Source organism: Mastomys coucha, unplaced genomic scaffold (assembly GCF_008632895.1).
Source record: "Mastomys coucha isolate ucsf_1 unplaced genomic scaffold, UCSF_Mcou_1 pScaffold16, whole genome shotgun sequence".
Taxonomy (NCBI): Eukaryota; Metazoa; Chordata; class Mammalia; order Rodentia; family Muridae; genus Mastomys; species Mastomys coucha.
This window is the reverse complement of record NW_022196898.1, coordinates 101,826,310-101,851,688: the sequence shown is the minus strand read 5'-3', so window position 1 is coordinate 101,851,688 and position 25,379 is coordinate 101,826,310. Positions and strand designations below refer to the sequence as shown.

Genomic DNA, 25,379 nt, shown 5'->3' with positions numbered 1-25,379 from the left:
CTCTCTCTCTCTCTCTCTCTCTCTCTCTCTCTCTCTCTCATATCTCTGAGAAGAATCTTATGGAAAATATTTTATTATATGGATTCCCTCACTCACTCCTGATTTTCGCTTTTGGCGAAAATCAGCTCAGAAGCAGCAGCAGCAGCAGCAACAATAACAGCAACCACTATTTAGCTTTTCAGACAGTCCGTCCAAACCTCCACCCTTCTATGCTTTATCAAAATACAATCTATTCTTAAATCTCAGGCCCCTCTTATTCCACGCTAAATGGAGATGTCCTGATGGGCGCCGGCCAGAGGGTACTAATATGAGCATGTGTATAACAGCTGCAAAGGAGAGCCGAGGTGGCGTGTGTTCAAACGTCCCCTGTGTTTAAGGAGGAAAGAGACAATCAGAGAAATCCCAAACTCTTAATCCGTACCCGGGCCCCAGTCTCATTTCATCTGGAGAAAGCGTGTCTGTCCAGCTTTAGCTGCTGTCCGCCCCTCCACTAGCTGCTGACAGCTAAAATAAGACAAGGGAGTGAGATTGCAGGTCCTTGTGTTTCACTACAAATATTTCTATCCAACTAAAGTAACTAAGCGTGGTTTTGTTATGAGTCTTGGGAAACCGGGATGTTTTTATATCACTTAAGTTCCAAACGTTTCTCTTTTGCTTATCTAAAAGGACAAATAGGAAATAAAAGTCATTTCTTAAAAAAATAACTTCTTACAAAGTTTAGCTTCTATAAACGAAGTGAGACCTTATAAACAAACAACCCAACAAACAACCTCACACTTTCCAATCCGGATCAAAATTACCTCTACCCCCACTCACATTCAAGCGCTCACGCTTAAGCACCGGAATGCGGAATGCGAAGTGGCCCTGGACTCCTCTATCTATGGCATACCGTTTGTCTAGAATTAAATAAAATCAAAAATCGTAACATACTTTCGTTTTTCTTGTATCCTTGATTTCAAATCTAGTAGCAAATCAAATCTAGTCGTTCGTTTGCTCCTTCTTTATTTTGAAGGGAAAAGCTTTCGCAAATGTAGAAAGAACCGTTGGTGCGCATTTAGGGAGACCTAAGAACTGGGACTCCATGAGACCTCGGCTTTCCCTCTGCGCGCTGAAAGAGATGTAACCCGAATCTTTGTTTAGGTTTTGGCTGGGGACCGAGCATTTAAAGACAAGTCAGACGCAGAAAGCATATTCTTAAAAATAATAATAATAATAAGTCAAGTTAACGGGCCATTCGCATTCCCCCCACCTTTAACACTGAATTTAGAGTGAGTTGTCTGGAGCAGATAAAGATCTTAACATGTAGAGAAGGCGGGTTTTTCATAAGGAGGTGAGGCTGTCCCTCCAGGAAAACACTTTCCCCCACACCCCCTCCTCTCTGTGAGGTTCCACCCTCTGGAAAACACAACTTTCCCTCTTTTCCTGGAGGGACAGGCCTCAGTGTGGCTGAGAGAGGAATCTTAACAGCGGGTCAGAGAGTGGCTACAGTCACTGTGGCCTCTTTGGACCCGGACGCTCTGGTGGCACCGCTGTCCTGCCTGCTAGCTTTCCTTGGCGTGTGGGGGCGGGGGGGGGGACACTGTGGACACCCACAGCCTCTGACCCTCTGGTATGTGACGAGCAGCGCCTGCGGGGCCATGTATTGGAAGAGCGATCAGATGTTTGTGTGTAAACTGGAGGGAAAGGACGTGCCGGAGCTGGCGGTTCCCCGCGAGAAGGTGAGCGAGCCTACGCCGGGCGGGATCCGTTCAATTTGAGTTTCCTTGAGAAAAGAGAGTTGTCCTGCTCCTAAACCAGGTTGGGAAACTATCTGTCACTGCCTCATCTCCAGACCTGACAATTTTTTTTTTATTACGTAGTAACGTTAGGTAGTAATCATTGCTTCCCCTCCCCACGGGCTCACTTAACCTGAAGCATGGACACTCTTAATTTGGGAGACGAAGTGTGGAGCCTAAGCCGCTCACGGGGCAATGTGAGTCCTGCTTTTAATCTACGTGACCTATACTGTTCGCGGCAGTCTGGGGCAAGGGTGGGGGTGGTAGTCTAGGTGTTTGTCGCGTGGCACCAGATCCCAATAGCTACGTTAGGCTGAACGCTGCCTCTTGCCTCTTATATGGTGCATGTCGGGCTTGAGACCCACCGGCAACGGACTTGGGTCCTCCAGAGCCCGCCTGCTCGCTGTTAGAAAGAGTCACAAGAACGAACGATTTCACTGGAAATACCAAAGGGGCAAACTGCAGCACGAGGCGAGCCTCACGGGGGAGCCTGGCAAGCTGTCACCTACTCAGGAGGCAAGACCCGTGGGTGCTCGCGTTTTAGAACCCTGTTCCTAGACCGTTGGAGAGCCGGACGGGGGCAGTGTGGGTGGGCGATATCGACACGGGCAGGGTACTGCTGGCTTCGGGTTTGCCTGACGCTGCGGGTAGAGTTTCTGCCCGGATGCTTTGTGTCCGGGAGCAGCTGCGCCGGGTGTACCCAGGCATGCGGCCGCTGGCTCACCTGGGGCTTTCGGAAGTCAGAGGAAAAGGAGACAAAGGGACGGAAAAGCGAGGGGTGTGGGCTGCTGGAATCCGCGGACCCACTAGTCCTAAACTAGACTTCTCAGGGAGATTGCATTCGTTTATAGAACAAAACTGAAAGTGCAGCCAGGGCTTGGGGACACTTGAGCGACGCGTCCGTGCGCTCTAAAATATTCTGACCCGCATTGGGTGAGGGTTTTTTTTTTTTTTTTAATGGAACAAATTAAATTCAGCTGGATATTTCCATTATTCGGCCCGCTTTTGCACTGGTTAAAAATAATCCTTTAGTAGCTAAAATGTTGACTTACTGAGCACTAAGTGGCAATTCACACCTTAAAGAAACCAGTGTAAATCGCTTACGGTTCTAATTGCTTCAAGTTTACCAAAGAGCTGCTGGCTCCGTTTAATCTGAAGCATTTTCATTCAAATTGTCGGAACAAACACCAGGCTTCTTAAATCCCACTGTAATTAGCTTTCAAGTATCCGATTAAACCTCTTCACCTTTCGGGCTATCCTATTCAAAAAGCCCCCCCTTTAAAAAATATATGTGTGTCTTGCTCTTTTAATTGAGGTTATTAAAGAAATCAAGTTTCTCTCCCCACCCCCTCCTCAGTCATCTTTTCTTCTCTCTCACTCCACCTCCCCCCCCCGCCCCGTGCCCCCTTTAGCCGGGTGTTCCCCGCTCCCGGGTGATTGACGTCTAGAAAGCAATCGCTTTGTGCACTGAGGCCGGTTATTAGCTGGGTCCCCCCGGTGGGGGGCGGGGGGCCGGCGCGCCGGGGTGAGCGCGGGGCTCGAGCCCGGGGCCGCGGCCGCGCACTCCTCGAGTCGCCCGCTGGCGGCGGCGGCCCAGGGAGGCTGCGCGCCGGCCGGCCAGCTGCGCCCGGGCTCAGGTGCGGCGGCTCGCACGCGCCGCCCTCGTGCTCGCCCTTCAAGAGCGGTGGCGCCCGGGCTGCGGGTGCTCGCCGCGGGCTCCTGACCGCCGTCTCCCTGCCTTCCCGCTCTCGCGGCGCAGTGCCCCGGGCTCATGTCGGAGGAGTGCGGGCGGCCTGCAGCCCTGGCGGCCGGGAGGACCCGCAAAGGCGCTGGGGACGAAGGACTGGTGAGTGGGGCGGCGACCCGAGTGGGGACCCCCAGCTCCCTGGACGGGGCGGGGCGGGCCGCGGGGCTGCTGGGCTCCAGGGGTCCTGCGGGTCTGGGGATCCCACAGAGCGGATGGGGACGGAGGACAGTCCTCGGGCTGCCCCGTGGGGAGGTGGCACGGGAAAGGCCAGTGCTCGGCTGTTCCTGCAGGTGAATCCCGAGGGAGCCGGGGACGAGGACTCCTGCTCCTCCTCGGCCCCGCTTTCCCCGTCGTCCTCGCCCCAGTCCATGGCCTCGGGCTCCGTGTGCCCGCCAGGCAAGTGTGTGTGCAGCAGCTGCGGCCTGGAGATTGTGGACAAATACCTCCTCAAGGTAGGATGGGGGGCCAGGCGAGCCCTGACGGAGTCAGTGTGAGGGTGGGGGGAAGCGCCCCACTTAGTGTCAGCCGAGGCTCTGTAGACCCTCTCGGTATAGTAGTCCACCGCTCTAAGGCCCACTGCCAGAAGGATTTTCCTTATTGTGAAACAGTCTAGGGACAGGGTCTGCAGTGTAAATGGGGAGGGCTTGAGGAAACGCCACCCGTCCTGGAACAGCTACCAGATGCCTCGGCTTTTGTTTGTTTTCCAAGCCTAGACTTTTACTTATTTAAAAATCCCGTACTCTTCAAACTGGTCCCTCCTCTCCAATACACCCGTGCTGCTGCTATCTAATAGACTAGTCCCAGTTCCGTGTGTCATTCGCCCTCGCAGCGGCTCCTTCCGTAACCAAAAACACTGTAAAGTGCCTTTAAAGATCTTTAGTTTTGGACTTTAAACATCATCGTGGTCACAGGTTTATTTACCGGTACCTGGAACCTTCCCAAAGCAAAAGTTTATGTAAAGCTTTAGAAGCCATTTCGGTACCTCCCAGGTCTTGCTAAGCACAGTGGTGTTATGTCCTACCAGGGCTTGGGGGAAAAACAATCTAACTGTAAAGTTAGGTGCGCATATAAAGCCCTCAGCTGAAGTGTTTCACGGGGTGGTTTCAGAGCTGACTGTCTTAATTTGGTTTAACTTTCTTTTAAAATATTTCACGCGGGGGGTGGGGAGTTTGGAGTTGAGATTCTGGCTGCCTGCAGTTACCCGTGTCATGTCAGGCAGGATCTTGGTCCCCTGTGTCTTAATCCGAACACATTGGATTTCCAACTTCAATAGCTTTTAAAAACCACTGTGTAAAACAATGCTTTCCAATATACCAAATTAGTTGCAAACCAGTTCACTTTCTGTACCCCCTCCCCGAGCTGAGCTTCAATTTTCAGAAGGATTAATTACAGAGAATAAAAGATCAAAACGTGAATTAGTGGGTTTCTTTAACTTAATGTCAACATTCAAAAGCTGCTTTCTGGGTGGAATGGGACTATTACTTCCTGGAGCCCAGATAAGACACTAAAAGAGGCTTGAGTGAAAACATTTTCTAGTGTTTTTTCTTGATTCTTGAAGCTCGAAAATTAACCTGACTTTCTCTTTAAATATGTATTCTTAAAATCCCATTTTGCTACATAGAAAACCATCCATTGAGTCAGAGAAGCTTCTTGTTTTAAACAGGTTCTGAGTGACTGTCAGAACCTGGAGCAGTGTCTCTGAACCCGACTTAAGAAAACTTTAACATTTCACAGCAAAGATGTAGAAAATAGCTACACAGTAAAATGTTTTGCCTGAATTCTGCCATCAGTACTAGCATTGACCTTGTATAATTTTATACATTGCTCACACTTGTCTATATTATCTAAAAAATTTGTGTGTCTAAGTGGTTCTGCAAAGTTTTCTTTTGTAATTGGACAGGCGTCTACCTAGGAAAGTTTTCTACATACAACCACATTCTACTAGGATTTATAAGTTAACTAAAACTTAATACCATAGGATCATTTAAGCACTCTAAATTCTTAGCATCCCTACCCCAAGTGGAAGTGTTAACTCCTTACTCTAAGTTTGAACCTAAACTTCTCACAAATATTTGATCCAGTATAGATGTAGCTTTGGAGGCTGTGGAAAAAAACTCCAGGCTGTGGGGCAGGTCACACAGTGTCAGACAAAAGAGTCAGCTGTGGTTGTTGCCCCTCTAAAGTCCTGTCCTCACTTAGCCTGGTGGAGCCATATTGGAGTAATGCTTGGAAGGTTTCCAGAGTCTCCTCCACCTTCCTTACTCCCTGGCGAGGACTGGGAATGTTAAGAGACTCTCTTCTCTTTCTTAAAAGATACTTTGAGGAAAGGTGTCAAGCCAGGCATGAGGTCTGGCTTTTGTAGAGCTAGAGAGAGGCTCCAGCCTCTGTTTTTAAAGCCTTGCTTGGAAAACAAAACAAAAGGTGGTGTGATTGAAATAAGGCCTCAAGTGTTGGAAGCTCGGAGATGCTTGGGCTTTATTAACTGGGATACAACTTAGGGGGAAACGTGAGGAAGCTACATCTCTGCTTCCAGGAAGTATTCTATTTGGCTAATGTCTTTTTATTCCATTTTAATCCAATTAACAATTTTTATGTAGTGAATAGATAGTTCTTTTGAAGAAAGACCCAAACTTAAATTTTCCTCAGAAATTAACCATGGCTTTGGGAAGAGGCTCATAACTCATTAGAAAACCCATTGTTTCCTTCAGGGTGTCATTTGTACCTTCCTCCTGCCAGTAAGACACCCTGGCTGCTAGTGTGAGAGCACAAACCTAGCCCCTGCCTGCTGATCAACACAGTTCAGGAGCCACACTGCAGGCCAGCACAGCTGGACACACATCCCCGTTTGGGGGACTGAACTGCAGTGTTTGGGGGGGCAGCTTCAGGTAACCTCAGTGGTCATTTGTTTTGTTCCTTTGTCAAAGTCTAGAGTGCCCTGCTTTATTAAAACAAAACAAAACAAAACAAAACAAAAAAACCACCCTGTCTCACGACTTGAAGTACAAATAAACATAAATCCCAGGCGCATTTAAAAGTACCTAAACCCTGGTATCTTCCTTTCTCCAGAGGCTCCATCGTTCCTCAGGCTACCAGCATCCTCCTCCCGGGTACTTTGTTCCCTGTAGCTGTAGATGTTAGGGGAGGTGAACTCTACCTTAGGCATCTCAGATGTGTAAGGGAAATGGATTGCTTGCTTTCTCTATATTAGGGTGTTTTACAAATCTATTCTGTCTTTGTTGTTCTTACTGATGGGTACACGGTTCATAGCTGTTTGCCAAACTGTAGGTTAAAAGGTTTGTCTCCACTTCCATAACTGCCAGGTTATACAAAAGATTAGAGTTTAGAGTAAGGATGAAACCAGAACCGGTAGATATGACTCTAGAATAAATGTTTTCTCTCAAGGTTTTTTTTTTTTCCCAGAGAGGAAGGGAGAGAGAAAATGAATATGAAAGAAAACTCAAATCCTTCAAAAGCATTAAAAACAAAATGAAACAAAAACAAAACAAAACAAAACAAAACAAAAAAACAAGCTTGAACTGTGGCCTAGAACTCTGGGTTCTCCTTGGAGTCTAGAAGAGGCCACTGCCAGATGCATGCTCATGTCAGGGGTGCTGTTTGGGTGGGAGCATTCAGAGTGTGTGCTGTGGTGTACCAGGGCTAGCCCTTCTCTTGCCTCCCACACACAGTCAGGGGCTGGGGCTTGGAGGGTAGGTTGGACTGTTTGCTCACCCTCAGTCTCCCCCTTGCAGGTGAATGACTTATGCTGGCATGTCCGCTGTCTCTCCTGCAGTGTCTGCAGAACATCCCTGGGAAGGCACACGAGCTGTTACATTAAGGATAAAGACATTTTCTGTAAACTCGATTACTTCAGGTATATTGCCAAGTTCTTGTTTTAATAAACACCCCAAGAAATTATTCAAAAAGACTTTTGTAACAGGGCCTTTTGCATATAGCTTGATTACTCAAGGGCAATTTTTATGAGATATTTCAAATTATTTCTTTCTGGATTAGTTCTTGCTATGTAGCCTAGGTTGGCCTTCAACTCATGATCCTCCTATGTTGGCCTTCTCAGGTGCTGAGGTTTCAAGCACCATGATCAACCTCTTAATTTGGGGGTGTGTGTGCATAATTTGTATTAAAACTAAATTAGTTTTAGCTTGCTTCCTTTAGGAATTGGCTAAATAAAACTTCATATTGGATTGTTTTCCCAAACTAGTGGATGAAAGTTTGGGGTATTCAAAACAGAGACTCTTGGGATATGCAATGAAGGATGAGACACTCAGTGGCAGCGGTGCTCTTGTTTAAAGTCAGTGGTGAAGTGGAAAAAAGTCATCATTCGAGAAATGATCCCTGGTAACAAACAAGGTGCTGAGGCGTTTGGATAATATAATCAGCTACACCATTATTTGAAGAACAAACTATTCAGCTGTCATAAATACAACAAACTGAATTACTCTGCCAGAGGTCATGCCTTTATTTTGTGGTCTGTTCTTTCCCTTTGGCTTATGAGACTATCTTTGTACAAGATGTTAAATGTTGCAATTCTTGTGGTGATCTCTCTGTGGCTGTTTAAGTGTCAGGTATCTTCCAGGACGTATTTCTTTGTGGAGAGTTGTCTAAAAGTGATCATAAGCATTGCTTTAAATGTGGCCATATCTCTTCTTTGTCTGCATTCCTAAATGAGAAGAAGTTCATTGTAAAATTCTGTCTAGCAGAACTTTGCTAGAGAGTCCAGTAATTACGGTGTCGACGAGGTTTCAAAAAGTTGTATCAGAGTTCAGTGATTTACGTAGGTTAGAGCGCAGCTTTGTAATATTCAATCTAGCTTATAAAATCAAGTGGTCTTTAAAATCGCCAAAAATGCACAGTTCTCACCAGAGTTGCTTTCCACTTTAAAAGCATTAGTAACAATTGGTTCCTCTTTAATTTACAGTGTATTGATTTTACTTTTGAATGTAAACACCCTTTGAAATTTTTTGATTCTTTTTAAAGATTCATTAAAAATCCTTTTCTTTAGGGTTTTGGATTTTTTTGGTATATGTTCTGAAGTTCATTTTTAGATTCAATGCTCCAATTAAATTGGCAATACTTTTAAAAATGGTTCCTGGGTAGACACAGGCAGATGTGCTAACCTTGTCCACCAGTGACTCAGTTGGGAGACAGAACAGGGCTTCCGGTCACTAAGACCGGAAGTGGAAAAATTCCCTTCTGCTCTTGTATCTTGCTGAGAATGCCTACAGATGTTTCTGGAAGCTTTAGACAACATTTCCACACTTCTGTGGCAGGCAAAGTGGTCATGTTGTGGCTGGAAAGCCTCTGAGTTTTTCCTCCTCACTCCAGGGTGAGGGATACAGAGTCTGCACATTCTCTAATAATTCCTAATGTAAATATGTTAACACTGCTTGCTACCCCTAGTCATCAGCTTGGTTTTGTGTTTGTTTGTTTCTGGCATTGGGGGACTAAACCCAGTGTGAGTTATTAAGTACATACCCGAGCAAGAGCTAGGCCCATCCCTTCAATTGAATTTTAGTCGGTCAGTGTTTCTATTTTGGGTTAGCATATTTCTACCCTTTGAGGTTTTCAACCTCGAGTGTGTATGTATAAATGTGCATGTATATCTGGAATCTCTAGAAAAAACTATAAATGCCGTAATCGTTGACACAATGAAAGGGCTGTTGAAACTACTATTTCGTGTATTTTAGAAAAAAATCTGAAAAGAAAACTTGTGAAGCTTTGTTTTTAAGAAAGGTTTGAATTAGGGCCATGTCTCAACTGCTTCCCATATTGACATTAAGAAGAATTAATTCCTGTTTCACTTTCAAAAATACTTAACTACTCACATAATTCCAGTAAAGCATGATGATGTGTTAGTTTGAGGTCAGCTCAATAAATACCTCCCCATGCCCCCTTCCTATGTACAGACGGTATGGGACACGCTGCTCCCGCTGTGGCAGGCACATCCACTCTACTGACTGGGTCCGAAGGGCCAAGGGCAACGTGTATCATTTGGCCTGCTTTGCCTGCTTTTCTTGCAAGAGGCAACTGTCCACAGGAGAGGAGTTCGCCTTGGTGGAGGAGAAGGTCCTCTGTAGAGTGCACTTTGACTGCATGCTGGACAATCTAAAGAGAGAAGTGGAGAACGGTGAGTGAGGAGCGAGGGGCACAAGCTCCCTCTTTTAGATGGTGAGCTAAAAGATAAAACTGAATTCACACCAGGGCAGTTCTGACCCATTATTTTATACAAGGAACAACGGTTGTAAAGTTAACATTGTTGCCAGCAAAGGACTCAAGCTGTTGATTTGGAGCCAAAGTGTGGCCTCTAGCTAGTTCCACACTATAGTCTGAGGCAGCAGCCTAGAGTCTGGGTCCAGCCTTTATTTTCTGTGCATGTGCCTCCCGAAGATGGGCCTTAGGTATATACTTTTAACTTACTGCATTTCAGGCAGAGTGGGCAAGGCTATAAAGAACCATTTCTTGCAGTCTATTTGCAACAAGTTTTTCTTTAAAAAAAAAAAAAATTACCAATTTAGAAGATGCATGATGCATTGTAAAAGGCCAAGGTGTATGAGGAAACTGTACAGAAGTATAGACCCATCTGAGTTACCAACTGGATGGTTTGTTTTCAAAATGCAGGTAATGGGATTAGTGTGGAAGGAGCCCTTCTCACAGAACAAGACGTCAATCATCCAAAGCCAGCCAAAAGAGCTCGGACCAGCTTCACAGCCGATCAGCTCCAGGTAGACGTGGCAATGCATTTGTGATTTTTGAAGCCCTTTCCCCACAAAAGAAAACAGACCTAAAGAAAAATTAAAAAGCAACCTGCATGCTGCCTGAGAATACTGTTTTCTAAAAGGTTGTACTATACTTTTTAAAAGATCTAACTCCATGAGAGTGTTAATGTATACTTACTGCTTTGAAAGGTCATGGTACGCAGAGTCTAGTCAGGAGTTTGGTGTCCTTCGGTCTTTTGTTGTCAACATCAAATTGGGGCACAATGTTGGTGTGTTCTGGCTTCCATAAGCGTCAGTCTAAGGCAGACATTTTTGATACATGTTACGACAACAGAAGACGACTGTGTGGAGACTCAACTGAAAGAGGCAGCATCCAGGGCTGTGGGGCTCCAATGTGTTGTCATTTAAGTAATGACGTGTTGTTTAATGTATAGAATTGCATAAATTTTATCTAGGGAAGAACAGAATCTGCCCAGCACAGACAGGAATCTGCACCAATCTTAAAGAGACTGAGGCAGCACCTCTAGTGTCTGTGCTGAGGCTGACTCTGCCCTTGAAAATAGAGGAGCCCCCATACTCATGGCCTGGGTATGAGCATTAGCTCATTTGTGAAAACTGTCAAGAAAAATACCCCTTGCTTTGGATTTAAGTCTATATATGATGAGTCTTTCTAGGGTTTTTTTTTGATCATATTTTCTAGAATATCAGTGTGGCTGAGGTATTTATTTTGTGTTAAGATAAATAATTTACTGCACCTCTTCCAGAGGCTGCCGGGTGTGTTGTATATTTAGCATCAACTTTGGCTCAGGACTGCAGGCAATCGTGCCTTGTTAACAAATGAAGGAAAAACCACTTGTAGTAGTCAAGAGACTGGCCAGCATTTCAGACCTCTACAGTAAAAATGCTTCAGGAGTGGTATTTAAAGAATGGTTAGCGGGGTAACCTGGATGTGACCAGTATTCTGAAAGAATTTGGCTGTGGGTCCGATTTGGAGTATTAAAATCTAGATCCATTAAGAAAAAACCCCCTAAGAACACAATTGTTTTTATTAATTAGACATTTTAAGTCTTTGACCAATGAGTAACACATGAAAAATAAGAGAATTGAGAGATTTGGTTTCACTTGAGCCTTGTGACTCTGGTGCTCCCTGGAATGCTGGAGAAAATCACACACATCCTGGGTTTGAAGTGAATTCTTACCCAAGCTTTGCAGGCGCCCTTGGTCTGAACAGGTGGGCTGGGTTAGACATAATCGCTAATAGACAACTATCATATTGAAAGTTCCTCAGAGACTTGGCCGTGACTTTGACAATTACAGGCTTCATAATTTGGATGTGAAAGTTCCTTATTAAAATTATAACTGTGGAAGTTTGAAGTCATAGCATGTATCTATACAATCTCCTGTGGGAAGATAATTACAGAAAAAAAAAATTGGTGATTATTTGTGGAGGTTTATGGAGGCCAAGTCCCGTCCATATCATCTTTGACTCCTCACCCATTCCAACAGGTCCTCAGTGTAGTCAGCCTCTCCCAGGGCCCAGGAAGGACCAGTGAGTCAACCAGCCACTCAGTGGAACAGCAGAGAAATGCTCGGGCACACTGGCCGACCTCTGTGCTTTTCATGTGGTTCTGCCTCCCAGGAGACCACATGCTTCACCAGAACCCAGCCATACAGAGAAGAGAAATCCTGAATTTTGCAGACAGGCTTACAATAACAGCTTGAAATGTTCACAGAATACTTAAACCATGCATGCATTGCTACATAAGAACATGACTCGAATCATAAGCTTAAAAAACTGGTCAGAGTGAGTTCTAAAAGTGAAAGCACGGTCTCATCTATTCAGCACTCAGTAGCATCCATCGATCCTACACCCGAGACTGTCAAAACAAAGAGCTGCGAGGCTCAGCTAAGGAACATGAAAGCTGGAATAGCCATAGATTAAACTAACAAAAAACCAAATCATTTACTTTTACCAGATTATCTGATAAACAAGTATGGTAATCACCTTGTCAAATTATCTCAATTTTGAGAAAACTGAATGTATTCAAGTATTGACTTCAGCAAAATAATAATAATAATAATAAAATCACCCATGAAAACTGAGTTGAGACTATCCGTGCGATCCTTGCTTTGGACAGAGGAGTGTTAACATAGGTAACTGAAGAAATTCCTAAAATTCCATTTCAGAGTCTCACAGGAAGAAAAGTTTCCAGTTCAGAGGGGTATGGCTATAGATGTATCTCAAACGTGGGATACAGATGTATCTCAAGTGTAAGGAAGACACTTAAATTCCTGCTGTGCGTGGTTCACACCCAACAGCCAGCCATGGAGGGATCAGAGTGCCGAGGCTGGCTCGGACTGGGGTCTACGTTTGATATCATTGTTCAGATACTAGTACACACACTCTGGCTTTTCTGGATTTTGGCTTAAAGGGATGACGCTGCCGGGCTTTGCCTTGGTCATCCCGAAACAGCTCCCACTAGGACTGGGGGTGGTTTGCGGTAGCATGAGCATCGGCCAAATAGGGAAGCTGAGAAGAATTTAAAGGTCTTGTTTTTCTTTTTTTCCGTTTTCTTTCTTCTTTCTTCCCTCCGTCTGTTCCTCCTTTCCCCTCTTCCTTCCTTCTTTCCTTCCTTTCTTTCTTTCTTTCTCTCTGTCTTTGACTGAATACTGATATTAGCTAAAAGAATAACATAGTACCCTATTTTTCTTAGAATAATTGCAGTTCCTAATGGCCAGGTTGGACTTAAGTTCTATTTCCTTCCTTGATGAACTATCTTTATTAAATGTATGTTGGTTCTATTATTAAACTTTTACTTCCAGTGGTCTTTTTTGTTTCTGTTTCTTTTTGTTTTTAAGCCAGCTAATCAGTAATGACCTTAGAAGCAAATCCCAAAATATCCATTCTGCTTTATCTCTCTGAGAAATTAAAGACATGATTAGTTCACTTGCCATTTGTCTTTGGGATGGTACACCCAAGTCACCTGTGCACAAGCACAGCGGGTAGATAGAAAGGCAGTCCCTTGGATTAAAGAAGGGAAGACAGGAGGGATATGGAGTCCATGGTACACCCAAGTCACCTGTGCACAAGCATAGCGGGTAGATAGAAAGGCAGTCCCTTGGATTAAAGGGATGTTACACCCAAGTCACCTATGCACAAGCACAGCGGATAGATAGAAAGGCAGTCCCTTGGATTAAAGAAGGGAAGACAGAAGGGATATGGAGTCCATTTCCCAGTGTTTTAAAATAAGAACAAACCTATGCTCCTTTTACAGTGATTATCAATACAGTATTAGATGGGAAGCTAGGAGCACTTGATTCTAGAAGAGTCCTGACCAGGGGCATCTTAACTGAGAGGGTCATTTGCATCCTCGGAATGTTTCTGGACTTTTTCTCCATGCTCTTGAGACTTTCCTCATTTTGTCAAGTTTCTTCTGTCACCAACTCTGAAGTTTACATCATATCAGCAGAAAATGCAGCCCCCCCCAACCACCCACCCACCAAGGAGGGTAGTGCAATGCAAAGCAAAAGGATGTTTTCCCCTAGTCCCCTGGGAGCTTTTACTGCTCTAGAGTGAGGGACTTTGCTGTTGGTCTCCTGAAGTTAAGAGGCAGAAAGCCAGGACAGGCAAGAGCAGGCCAGGCCAGGCAAGAGCAGGCCAGGCCAGGCAAGAGCAGGCCAGGCCAGGCAACAGCAGGCCAGGCCAGGCAACAGCAGGCCAGGACAGGCAACAGCAGGCCAGGACAGGCAACAGCAGGCCAGGACAGGCAACAGCAGGCCAGGACAGGCAAGAGCAGGCCAAGATAAAGTTCACACTGCCTGGGGAGAGGCGGGCAGCAGGGTGAGGAAGTGGGTGCACACAGACAAGCACAGACTACTGAATGCCCTTATTCTTAGTTAATTATCTTTGTCTCATATTCCCCTCAGCTGATTGACTTTAGGTCATAAAATTCAAAATTACTGGATTCTCATGAGTCCCTTCTCTAAGAATCCAAAGGCCTTGACCATGGCTTTCAGTTTCCTCTTCCTGTTACCTTTAATTAGAGATGATGATTGGCATTTCTATATTTTTCTTCTAGGAAATTATGATCAGACACCCCTAACCCCACCATATATGAATGTATACATGTATACATGGCATAATGGCATCAATCTAGAATGTCACCTCTGAATCGATGGACACTGCTAAGGTCTTATTGCATGGAACTAAATAAAGATTGTGTCTCCTTTCAAAATCCCAAGAGGTTGCTTCCTATGGAGCAAACGTGCCCCCTCACCCCAATACACCAGTGACATCACTGCAACACACTGTCATCCATCTCTGTGGCAGAGTACTGTTGGTAAATCAAGAAAACCTATGTGAGAACCCTGGAGGCTGTTCAGACCCACAGAGCCTCGAGATGACCCGTGGTAGGGTTTGATGAGTTCCACGTCAGGGATATTTCACAAATGGGAAGGCAGGGGAGGGAGAGTGAGTATGTATGTGTTTTGGGAGTTCAGAGTCTGGATGGAAAAAGGGTAGTGTTTCTAATGGCATAGCTGAAGGGCAGAGTTTTATGTCCCAGTGGGTTAATTTTTAAAGATCTCGGAATAAGAGTTTATGTAAACTTACTAAATGCACCTTTCTTTCACTTGTGTTGGCTGCATTCATTTTCAAGTACCAAAATATACATCACATTTTCTTTGTGTGCCTTATCTGTTCTACTATCAAAACGCAAATGATCAAGCTTTTAACTTTTTGCCCCCAACATCTGTCTTTAAACACAACCACAGGTTATGCAGGCACAGTTCGCTCAGGACAACAACCCAGACGCACAGACCCTCCAGAAGCTGGCAGAGAGGACAGGCTTAAGCAGACGCGTCATACAGGTGAGACCCGCATAGGTAAGCCAAGAGATGCAAAGGATTCCACATCTGATGCTTCGGGTGCGTGCGCTGCTCTTTTGTGACAAAACTTCAGAATGCCAGCTCCTATGTCCACTCTGAGTCAATTTTTTAAAAAAGATTCATTTATTTATTTTAAGTATTTAAGTATACTGTCACTGTCTTCAGGCACACCCAAAGAGGGCATCAAACCCCATTACAGATGGTTGTGAGCCACCCATGTGGTTGCTGGGAATTCAACTCAGGAAGAACAGTCAGTGCTCTTAACCGCTGAGCCATCTCTCCAGCCCGAGTCAGGTTTTTTGTTGTTGTTAGGTGTTTTTGTTTTGTTTTATGCTCATGTGGCAAAACTTTTCCTGAGGAGATTCAGCACACTTGTTTGCTCACTCCAGATAAGGAGCTTATGACAGATCAAAGTATGGATGCCACCAAGTCCAACAGAGTGAACTAGGGAGGTTTTGGGGGGGTTACTTACAGGAGCAGAACTGACTCAAAGACAGCTGAATTATCAAAGCCCACCCCAACATAGGTGACAGCTCAGAGAGCTGGGAATGTGGAGCACACTGCACAGCCTGCAGGCAGCTCAGCAGGCTGGAGAGCCCTTGTCCTTCCCAGTTGCCTCATGCGGTCTAAACCTCTTCTAGGAAGCTGGGTTGGCTGCTTGCTGCTGCTCTGGCCTCAGAACCATCTTCACAGCTTTGTTTTTCTCAAAGTAACTCTCATTGTTTACTCTGGCAGGGAGAGGGTGGGGGCTAGTGGGTCTGGTCAGTTTCAGGGACTTCCTGAAGTTATTCTGAGCCATTTGCCTTCCTACTTAAGGAGCTTCCTACAGGATGGGGTGTTTCAATCTCCGAGGAAACTGTTAAACAGCAGCCTGTCATGGGCTTCCCCCAGCTACCACCATTTATCAGATGCCTCTTTCTTCATCTTTATTTTGACAGAAGCTTTGGATCCTTAGGCTGAGAAATATTGAGGATAGGTTTGGTGCTAAACCCTGCTCGCCTCCTCTCCCTGGCCCTCCCCAACCGACCCTCTTTCTGAATACCCCTCCTTCCCTCCCCATGTATAAGGTGTGAACTGCCATCACTAAAGATCCAGGGAGAGGAGTTGACATAATCAAAGCTAGGGAAGGATGAGGTGCAGCCAAACATACTACACTGTAGAGTTCATATGTGGAAATTCTGGGACTGGGATTGCAAAAGCCTTTTTGGAGAAGGAAGCCATGATAGGAGGTTGGGGAAGAAAGGACAAGTTGACATAACATGGGAAGAAATGGAGCCAGTAGTTTTTGTTGTGACCAAACCAGCGAGGTGATTGGCTGGTTGGTTTGCTAGATCACTTGCTCTCCTGCTCATTCATTTGTTCCTTCTTGGTTCTAGGAGATTCGACTGCAGTGTGGGCCTATAACTAATTGCATAGTAATAGCAGGTAGTAGCTGCTAGCTAGACAAGAAAACAGCCTAGAGACTCCAACAGAGAAACAGAGGGAAGATCTTGCTAAATCAGAGACCAAAGCTCAGTTGGCTATTGGGAAGGAGATGCAGTCCCCTTTACCTGTGCTAGCTGTGCAGCGTGGGGGGTGACAGCTCCCTCAGAGGGCAGCAATGCCTGTGAGAACAGCACCTGAAGGACAAACAGCCTTGTGCCTTGACATTGAGTCGACTTTTAACAAACACAGAGTGTGTACAAGTTGTGGGGAGGGACCTGAGAGGGAGGATAGGGTCACAGATGTGTCTGTCTGCAGGAACATGTCAGTGCCACAGACAGACTGAAGAAGGATGGCATCAAAGAGGAGGAGACCACCTGAGCCAAGACAGCAGAGAGAGACCAGGGACATGGAGCATGATTTAAAAGAATTAGTTTCTTTTAAAAACCAAAAGCACTAATCATAACCAGCAGGAAAAAAAATCCGGGATGGGGGTGGGGGGCGCACGCTTTCCTTTTGGGATGTCCATTGTTTGTGAGGCACCATGCTTGCCCCTTGGGTGCTTACTCTCCAGGGAGCAGGAAGTATTTCAGATGAACTAGGGATCCTGCACTTGCCAACCCCCTCCCCCAATGCTAGCAGCTTCTCTAAGGACTGGGCTTCCAGCTGCTCTGGTGATTGCAATAAGCCTGAGGCGCCCTTGGGAGGCAGGTCCATATGCCTTGTAAGCCCACAAGGTCAGAAGGCTGTTTGTTTTAACAAAAGAACTAGGGAGGGATCAATCCAGAGTGCTTAAGAGATCTAGAGGTGGTGTAGCATGAAGAGCTATATGACCATGAGGAGGTAAGGATAAGGAGGAGAGGCTGTAGGAGGCATCTCTAGGCTTCTGTGCATGGCTTTCTGTGAAGTTCTGTCAGGACAAGCTGCATCGGTGCTGCTGCTGCTACTGCAGGCAGTACAGTCTCTTGTGGATCGCTCAGACTCTACGACCTGAAGGATCCCTTCTAATCCCAAACTCTAGATACTCATGGTGGAACCGAGGCAAGAAGCTCAGACTCATGTCTGTTGTGAATCTGGCAAAGGAGATGGGATGGCCTTCCCAGAGTGGGTCGTCTTATTGAAGGGATAAGGACCAGCAAGAGACATCTGCTGGGCTGTCTCCAGCCATCTATTTAGCTCACCATGTGCAAGTCAGACTGAATTCCAGCATTAGCACTTAAATATTATATTCTTGGATCAGAACTTTTAGTATGTGTGTACATTGAACTTTGGATGTTTTTGGTAAGATAGCTGGTGACTACTGCTGTCAGAGGTGGCACGTAGCCTTGGTATACTTCTGCGTCTCTACCTAGAAGCATCCCCTGTTCTCTCTCTAGCCACCTACATACCCTGTGAGTGTGACAACTCCCTGGTTTGAACTCATGGCTGACTGGCTCTCGGTTTTTGAGTCCCAAGGGGTAGCGTTTGTCTTTGAGATCAGGCCAACCTTTTTCTCCCTTATAAGTTCTTTGCAGCTTCTTTCTCTTTTCTCATGTCATGAAGGTCCTACTAACCAGACTTAGACACAGGCGACACCCGTGGTCTCTCCCTGGCTTGGTCCACCCAGTGCCAAAATGCTTATTCTAATTTCTTTTTTCTTTATCATTTCTCCTGTGACACAATTTGTTTGGAATGATGGTGGTCAAGTAAGTGGTGTGTGTGTGTGTGTGTATGGTATGTACATACATATGAACATATATGTATGTGTACACGTGTGTGTGTGAATGTTTTGGATTATACCCAGGGTCTTGCACATGCCAGGAAAGCATTCCACACTCAAGCTACACCCTAGCCTGTGTTAGCATTGTTTAATAGAATAACTCTGTATGTTGCCTCTCATGACAAACTGTCCACTCACATGCAGGTTAGTTTTTGGATCTGGTCTCAGCAGTCAGGCCTCATGTACCCATATCTGGCCTCCCCAGTCTGGAATTGCTTCATTTCTGCAATAGAGGGGATGGCAGAGTACTTGGTACTTTGCTTTTTGTGAGGCCTTCCCAGTCGGGTATGTGTATAGTTCATTCTACTTAAGAGGACAAGTTTGTTCTTATAATAGACTTGACCTTAGTGTGCTGTATTCACTAAGAGAGCTTGCACTCAGCAGGTTAAAATGTGACTGGGATGGCTCAATCAAGAATTTTGTAGAAAGCTGTGAGTTCCCAGTAGGGACTTTAATAATGTAAACAAGGATTTGAAATGCGTCCAGCAGGTGTCTAAGAATACAACAGCACTTTCTGCTTAAGTTCTGATTAAAAGACCTTTCCTGTTTTCTGCTTTTTCCAAATGCCAATAGTAAAACTAGAGATGCGTTTCCGGGATTCTCAAGGTTTTACTGTTTTTAAAAGATGTTTCTTTAGCATAGAATAGACCTTGACATCACCAGAGACTATTAGCTGGGGGAAAAGACTGATGATAATACTTGAGCTAAAAAGTTTATCCAGTCTGTAGGCTTCTTAGAATTTTTTTGAGGCAGGATCTTGTACATCCCAGGCTGGCTTCTAGCTTTCCACACAGCCAAAAGTGACCTTGAATTTATTTTTTATTTTTTTTATTGAATATTTTCTTTATTTACATTTCAAATGTTATCCCCTTTCCCATACCCCCCCCAAACCCCTATCCCAGTCCCCCCTCCCCGGCTTCTATGAGTGTGTTCTCCCATTCACCCACCCACTCCTGCTTCCTCGCTCTCGCATTCCCCTACACTGGGGCATCGAGCCTTCACAGGACCAAGGACCTCTTCTCCCATTGATGCCAGATAAGGCCATCCTCTGCTACATATGCGGCTGGAGCCATGGGTCCCTCCATGTGTACTCTTTGGTTGGTGGTTTAGTTCCTGGGAGCTCTGGGACATCTGGTTGATGGATACTGTCGTTCTTCCTATGAGGTTGCACATTTATTATCTACCTGCCTCCTCCTCCCAGGTGCTGGGATTACAGACATGCACCACCACACCCAGTTTCTGTGAGGCAGGGGATGAACCAACCCCATGGCTTCGGGGCCTCCCAGCCCTGTCTTTTGGAAAGCTTGTTCTGTGGATGGGTGGCAGGATGTGTGTGCTTCAGGCTGCTGATCAGAAGCTGCTGTGTGATCTCACCGAGCACCCTTCTCCCTGGCAGGTGTGGTTTCAGAACTGCAGGGCCCGCCATAAGAAACACGTCAGTCCCAACCACTCCTCCTCCGCCCCAGTCACGGCTGTCCCCTCCTCCAGGCTGTCTCCACCCATGTTGGAAGAAATGGCTTATTCTGCCTACGTGCCCCAGGATGGGACGATGCTGACAGCGCTGCACTCATACATGGATGGTAAGTCGTACAGCTGGTAACTTCTACCTTACTGATCTCATTCACACTTTGAAAGATTACCCGGGTCGTGGCTAAACAGTACAATAGGCGAACAGAAGACAGTAAACATATCCAACTATTAGCTTAACACTCTACTCCGAAGCTACAAATATAAGTGATGACTCAGTACTTGGGTGTTTTTGTTTTGTTTTGTTTTCTGCCTATCTGTAGCACTGGCATTGTAAATATGTGCCATCGTGCCTAGGTTTGTTGCTTTTGTTTGTTTCTGTCTTTTTGTTTTTATTTATTTTAATTTATTTTTTCTGCTCACTCACTTTACATCCCATTCACTGCCCCCCTCCTGGTTACCTCCTCCCACAATTCTTCCCTCATCCCCCTCTTCCCTTCTCCTTTGAGTGGGTGGGGCTCCCTGGGTATCCCCTACCCTGTCACTTCAAGTCTCTGTGAGGCTAGGTACTTCCTCTCCCTCTGAGGCCAGATAAGGCAGCCCAGCTAGAAGAACATACCTCACAGACGGGCAGCAGCTTTTGGGATAGCCCCCGCTCCAGTTGTTTGGGACCCACATGAAGACCAAGCTGCACATCTGCTCCATATGGGCAGGGAGACCTAGGTCCAGCCCACGTATGTTCTTCAATTGGTGGTTCAGTCTCTGAGACCCCCCCCCCCCAAGGGTCCAGGTCAGTTGATTCTGTTGGTTTTCCTGTGGTGTTCCTATCCTCTTTGGGGCCTGCAATCCTTCCTCCTATTCTTCCATAAGAGTCCCCAAGCTCCATCCACTGTTTGGCTGTGGGTCTCTGCATCAGTTTGAATCAGCTGCTGGGTGCAGCCTCTCAGAGGACAGCATGCTCCTGTCTACAAGCATAGCAGAGGATTAATAGTGCCCTGGATTGGTGCTTGTCCATGGGATGGGTCTCAAGTTGAGTGGGTTGTTCGTTGTCTGTTCCCTCAGTCTCTGCTCCAACCCCCATCCCTGCATTTCTTGTAGACAGGATAAGTTTTGGGTTGAAAGTTTTGTGGGTGGGTTGGTGTCCCAATCACTCTACTGAGGGTCCTACCTGGCCTCAGGAGGCAGCCTCCTTAGGCTCCATATCCCCAATTCTGTGAGTCACAGCTGAGGAGATCCCCATTGATTCTTGGGTGCCTTCCCTATTCCAGGTCTCTGTCTCTTCCTAGAGAGACCCCCCCCCCACCTCCCTTCCCAGGCAGTTGCAGATTTCCATTCTCAAGGTCATCTGGCTCCAGACGCCCCACTCCCCTCTCTCCCATTCCCTCTCCCACCCAGTTCCCTCCCTCCATCTGCCTTCCATGACCATTCCATTTTCCCATCCAAGTGAAACTCAAACATCCTTGCTCCAGCCTCTTTGGGTCTGTGGATTGTAGTATGGGCATCCTGTATTTTATAGCTAATATCCACTTATAAGTGAATACATATTATAAATGTCCTTTTGGGACTGGTTCACTTTACTCAGGATGGCATTCTCATGATGGTGGCAACATTTTTTATTTCTTTCTTTTCATTTCTTAATGAAGATTTCCTTTTACTTTATGCGTATGCATGTTGCTTGGAGTTACAGGTGGTTGTGAGCCATCATGTGGATGCTGGGAATTGAGTCTGGATCCTCTGGAAGAGCAGCCAGTAACTTAACTGCTCAGTCATCTCCTTGGCCCCTTTGCTTTGTGTACAACTGAATAAATATTTAAATAATTTACTTTTCTATGCTCAGAAAGATTGACATCTTTCTGGACTGGAGGTTTTTGTTTTGTGTTGTCTTGATTTGTATGTTTTTTGTTTTGTTTTGTTTTTTGTGTTTTTTTGTACATATATATGTATGTGTGTGTGTGTGTGTGTGTGTGTACTTTTTTTTCTGAATTGAAGTCAAACATGTTTAAAGCACACACAAGCGCTCGGCATGGTACTTGCCGCAATGAGCATCCTTCCCCTCCAGGCCCTCCCCTACCCCGTCCTCTCTCCCACTCTCTCCCTCTCCCACCTTCCCCTCACACACACACACACTTCCATGGAGTGTGAGAGCCATCAGTCTTGCTGGTTTATTATACAGAACTCCACTCAGGATCATTTCATGCCTATTCTGTGGTTGGTAGCTTTTTGTGTTCCAGTTTGGGTATTTAAGGAACATGCTACTATGAATTCTCTCACATACATCCTCTGGTACATATTGAAGTATCTCTCTGGTCTATGCATGGGTTATGTGTGAGGATCTCTCTGGTCTATGCATGGGTTATGTGTGAGTATCTCTCTGGTCTATGTATGGGTTATGTGTGAGGATCTCTCTGGTCTATGCATGGGTTATGTGTGAGGGTGCAGTTCCTCTACTTCATGACATTGTGCCAGAGGCTTCACACTGTGGTCAGACCAGCTTCCACTTTGACCAATGGCATGTAGCCCTGAAGGTGCTCCTGTCCCCACAAGCGCTGAGCATGTGTCCCTTCTTCACCTTGGCCAGTCTGGTGACCATGTAGTACCATCTCGCATTTATCAGCTTTTCCCCATGACAGACAAGATGCTCCAGCCCCTTGGACACCTGTTTAACTCTTGTGAAGACCTTGCGTGTCTATTTGGCAACTGACCTGATGGTTTCTCTTTTCAAAACAGGTTTTATTTCTTGATTGTACTCTAGGGATAAAGCCTTTTGATCACAGCATGTGTTGGAAGTATCTTTTGTTTCGAGGCTTTTCTAAGTTGTTTGACATCTTGCATTAAAAGGACTGCTTATTTAGCAGGTTGTGGTGGCATACATACACCTTAATCCTACCACTCAGGAAGAGACATAGGCAGGTAGATCTTCGAGTTTGAGGGTAGCCTGATCTACACAGAGAATTCTGGGCCAGCCAAGGTTACATAGTGATACTCTGTCTCAAAAATTATTTTAGATCAATGATGAAGTTTGTTTTTGTTTTTGTTTTTGTTTTTTACATTCTAGCTTATTGACCTTTCATTTTTAGTGTATTTTCTGCCAATTCATCTTCTAGTTCACAACCCCCTGTATATAGAAGAGCGTCAGCTCATCCTTTGGCTTCTTGTTCAGTTGCTGTGTTCTTCAGTTTGTAGGTGGTCTTTCTCCAGAGATGACTGTAGCTTTCCGAGGTACGAACCTGGGCTACAGGAAATCACCTTAAACACAATCCTTGTGAACCGAGGCTGCTTCAGCTTCACTACTTTTGACTCTGGGATCCCAAATTGAGTGTGTTGATTTTTGTTTTTCCACTGCCCTGCCAAAGTCCCAGCCTGAGAGACATTCCTCACGAGTTACATTTGTCAGTATCTCTGTCAGGAAGAAACCTCTTTCCCTTCTCTCCTCTCTGGCGCTGGGCTTGAGAACTCCCCCTCCCTGGGTATCTCCCAGCTCACAATCCAGTCACTCTCTGGCTCTCCTAGCTGCTCTCAAATTGGGGTTTGGTTGGAAAGCAGCATGGCCTTTGCTGAAAGCAGAATTTCATTTTAAGTTTTTGTTAAAAACAAACAAACAGCCAGTAATGCCATTGTGCCATGTGGTCCCGCTGCTATTGGAAGTGGGTACCCTTTGAGAGATTGCAGTGCTACTCAAGACAAATATGTTTAGATGCCCACAGAGCATGGGGTTTCTCACCTGTAACCCCAGACCCCTGGCCACTGAGGCTGAGAAGGACCATGAGTGTAATTCAGGGAGAATGCAGTTAAGTATTCCTAAGGGGAACCTGGGTGTTCCCTATACCCCAATACCTGCACAAAAGACAGGCAACATCTTCACACAGGGCTCATGTACCTTTCTCACTGAAGAAGAGCAGGGGGCAGTGAATGGGACAGGGGTGGAGCATGCCACCATGCTCAAAGCCTTCCCTTGCTAACAGTGGGGTGGGTAAGGATTGGATGCTTATTTCACTCCCTGCATGAATGAGTCAGCCATGCTGCTGAGGTGTAAGAGTGACCTCTGCGAGTGTCTTCTTCCTAGCTATCGAGGGAAACCGATGCCCACACCCGGGACAGTGACCTTGACATGCTCTTGTGTGTTTAAGCCACTCTCTCTCACCCTAAGGAACTGATATCCACATCTCTTTCTGTTTTGTAGCTCACCAACAACTCCTGGACTCCAGCCCTTGCTACCCTATACAATGACCCAACTGCCAATAAGTCATACCTAATTCCTTCTTTCAGGGATAGAAATGATTGAGGATATAAACTTGTCATTTATTATGTATAAAATACCATTGAAAAGATATTAATGTTAATTTTTTATTTAACACTCAAAGCATTTCAAACACCTTCTCGCTGCCCAGGTATGTATCTAGAGTTGGCCTGCAAGACACTTTTATTGATTCTTCATTTTGTTTTTTTTTGTAAAACGTATGTTTACAAAGAAGAAAACAAGTCAAAACATTTTTTTTTTGTATTGTCTGGAAATAGTTGGCTCGAGTGTGTGTCTATTAACTTATTTGTCACCAAAAGAGCACTTTGCCTGAAAGGCAGGACTGATCATGTGCAAAACGTTTACAATCCTTTGTGAGACTGTAGTTTATCATTAGTTTGTACCTGTAAGTTATTGTTATAAATATTATCTGTATTTTTTTGTCATATACAACTTTATACCTTGAAGCTTGTATCTGTGAATTTGCAACTGAAGTTTATTTTGCCAGTGTTTTCGGGACGAGCTGAAGGCACGTCCATTGTAGCATGCTGCGCACACCCACAGCGGTGTCTGCATTTGGGGGAGTTCTAGCTGTAAATAACACTCTAGTTTACGAAGCCCGCCATCCTAAGTTCATTAAACACTTTGCATCCTTGTGAAAGTTGGAGCCCACTTGTCTTCTGTGTGTACTGTCACCAGCAAATTGCTCTTAGTTCCTTTTTTTAAAAGGTTGTTTTCTTTTGAGCTGGGTTATGGGTACATGTTGTTGGGAAACCTATTTGTAGATGACTATTCTTAACAACAAAAACATGAAACATCTCATTTGGCTTCTAATAACTTTTAAAGGCAGAACACTCTTCAGAATGACTGTCGGAGCATCCTGCTCTAAACATGGAATGCAGCCAAATCATATATTTCTTCAGAGTTTTAAAGAAACCAGAAGTATTTGAGTTTGAGAAGAGATTCTGGAACAAGGGCTCTGGGTTTGTTTTTGTTTTGCTTTCCAAGTAACTGCTCCCCCCGCACCCCCCCCCCCCGAACAAACCTCTTGGTTCTAAATTGTAACCCCAGGACTTTACCCTGTACTTAGGCAGTAGATGCTTCTCTCTGATTATAAAGGTGCGCAGTGCCACGTAGGTAGAGCGTGAGTCTTGGGCTTGCGTGTTTGCTTAGTGGAGCAGATGCACATCTGGCTGGGGACTGGAAGTCATAGCGAAGTATTTGTAAATTGCAGCCTACTCATCATAAATGCAGCCAGAATGCAGTCACATGGGCACAAGGAACTGGACAGAAAGTCCTGCTTCAGGCAAGAAGCCGCAAGCCCCAGTGGAAGAAGAGAGGAACAATTTTCTCT

At 45.5% G+C, this 25,379-nt stretch overlaps 1 protein-coding gene across 1 annotated transcript; it reads left to right on the top strand.

Moving 5' to 3' along the window:
* Positions 1-1,394: 1,394 nt before the first annotated feature.
* Lhx8 (LIM homeobox 8) lies at positions 1,395-24,686 on the top strand. Its single transcript, XM_031375930.1, has 9 exons — positions 1,395-1,718; positions 3,535-3,621; positions 3,813-3,974; positions 7,272-7,393; positions 9,444-9,664; positions 10,156-10,259; positions 15,027-15,122; positions 19,718-19,901; positions 23,969-24,686. The coding sequence occupies exons 1-9, from the start codon at positions 1,638-1,640 to the stop codon at positions 24,013-24,015; spliced, it is 1,104 nt and encodes a 367-aa protein (XP_031231790.1). The 5' UTR covers positions 1,395-1,637; the 3' UTR covers positions 24,016-24,686.
* The last annotated feature ends 693 nt before the right edge of the window (positions 24,687-25,379 follow it).

What these genes read in the sequence shown, in the direction of transcription:
- Lhx8 (XM_031375930.1), top strand. Translation starts at nt 1,638, where the DNA reads ATGTATTGGAAGAGCGATCAGATGTTTGTGTGTAAACTGGAGGGAAAG. An exon ending in GCGCTGGGGACGAAGGACTG is followed by an intron (nt 3,622 to 3,812) that starts GTGAGTGGGGCG and finishes CTGTTCCTGCAG; the next exon opens with GTGAATCCCGAGGGAGCCGG. An exon ending in GCTGCACTCATACATGGATG is followed by an intron (nt 19,902 to 23,968) that starts GTAAGTCGTACA and finishes TCTGTTTTGTAG; the next exon opens with CTCACCAACAACTCCTGGAC.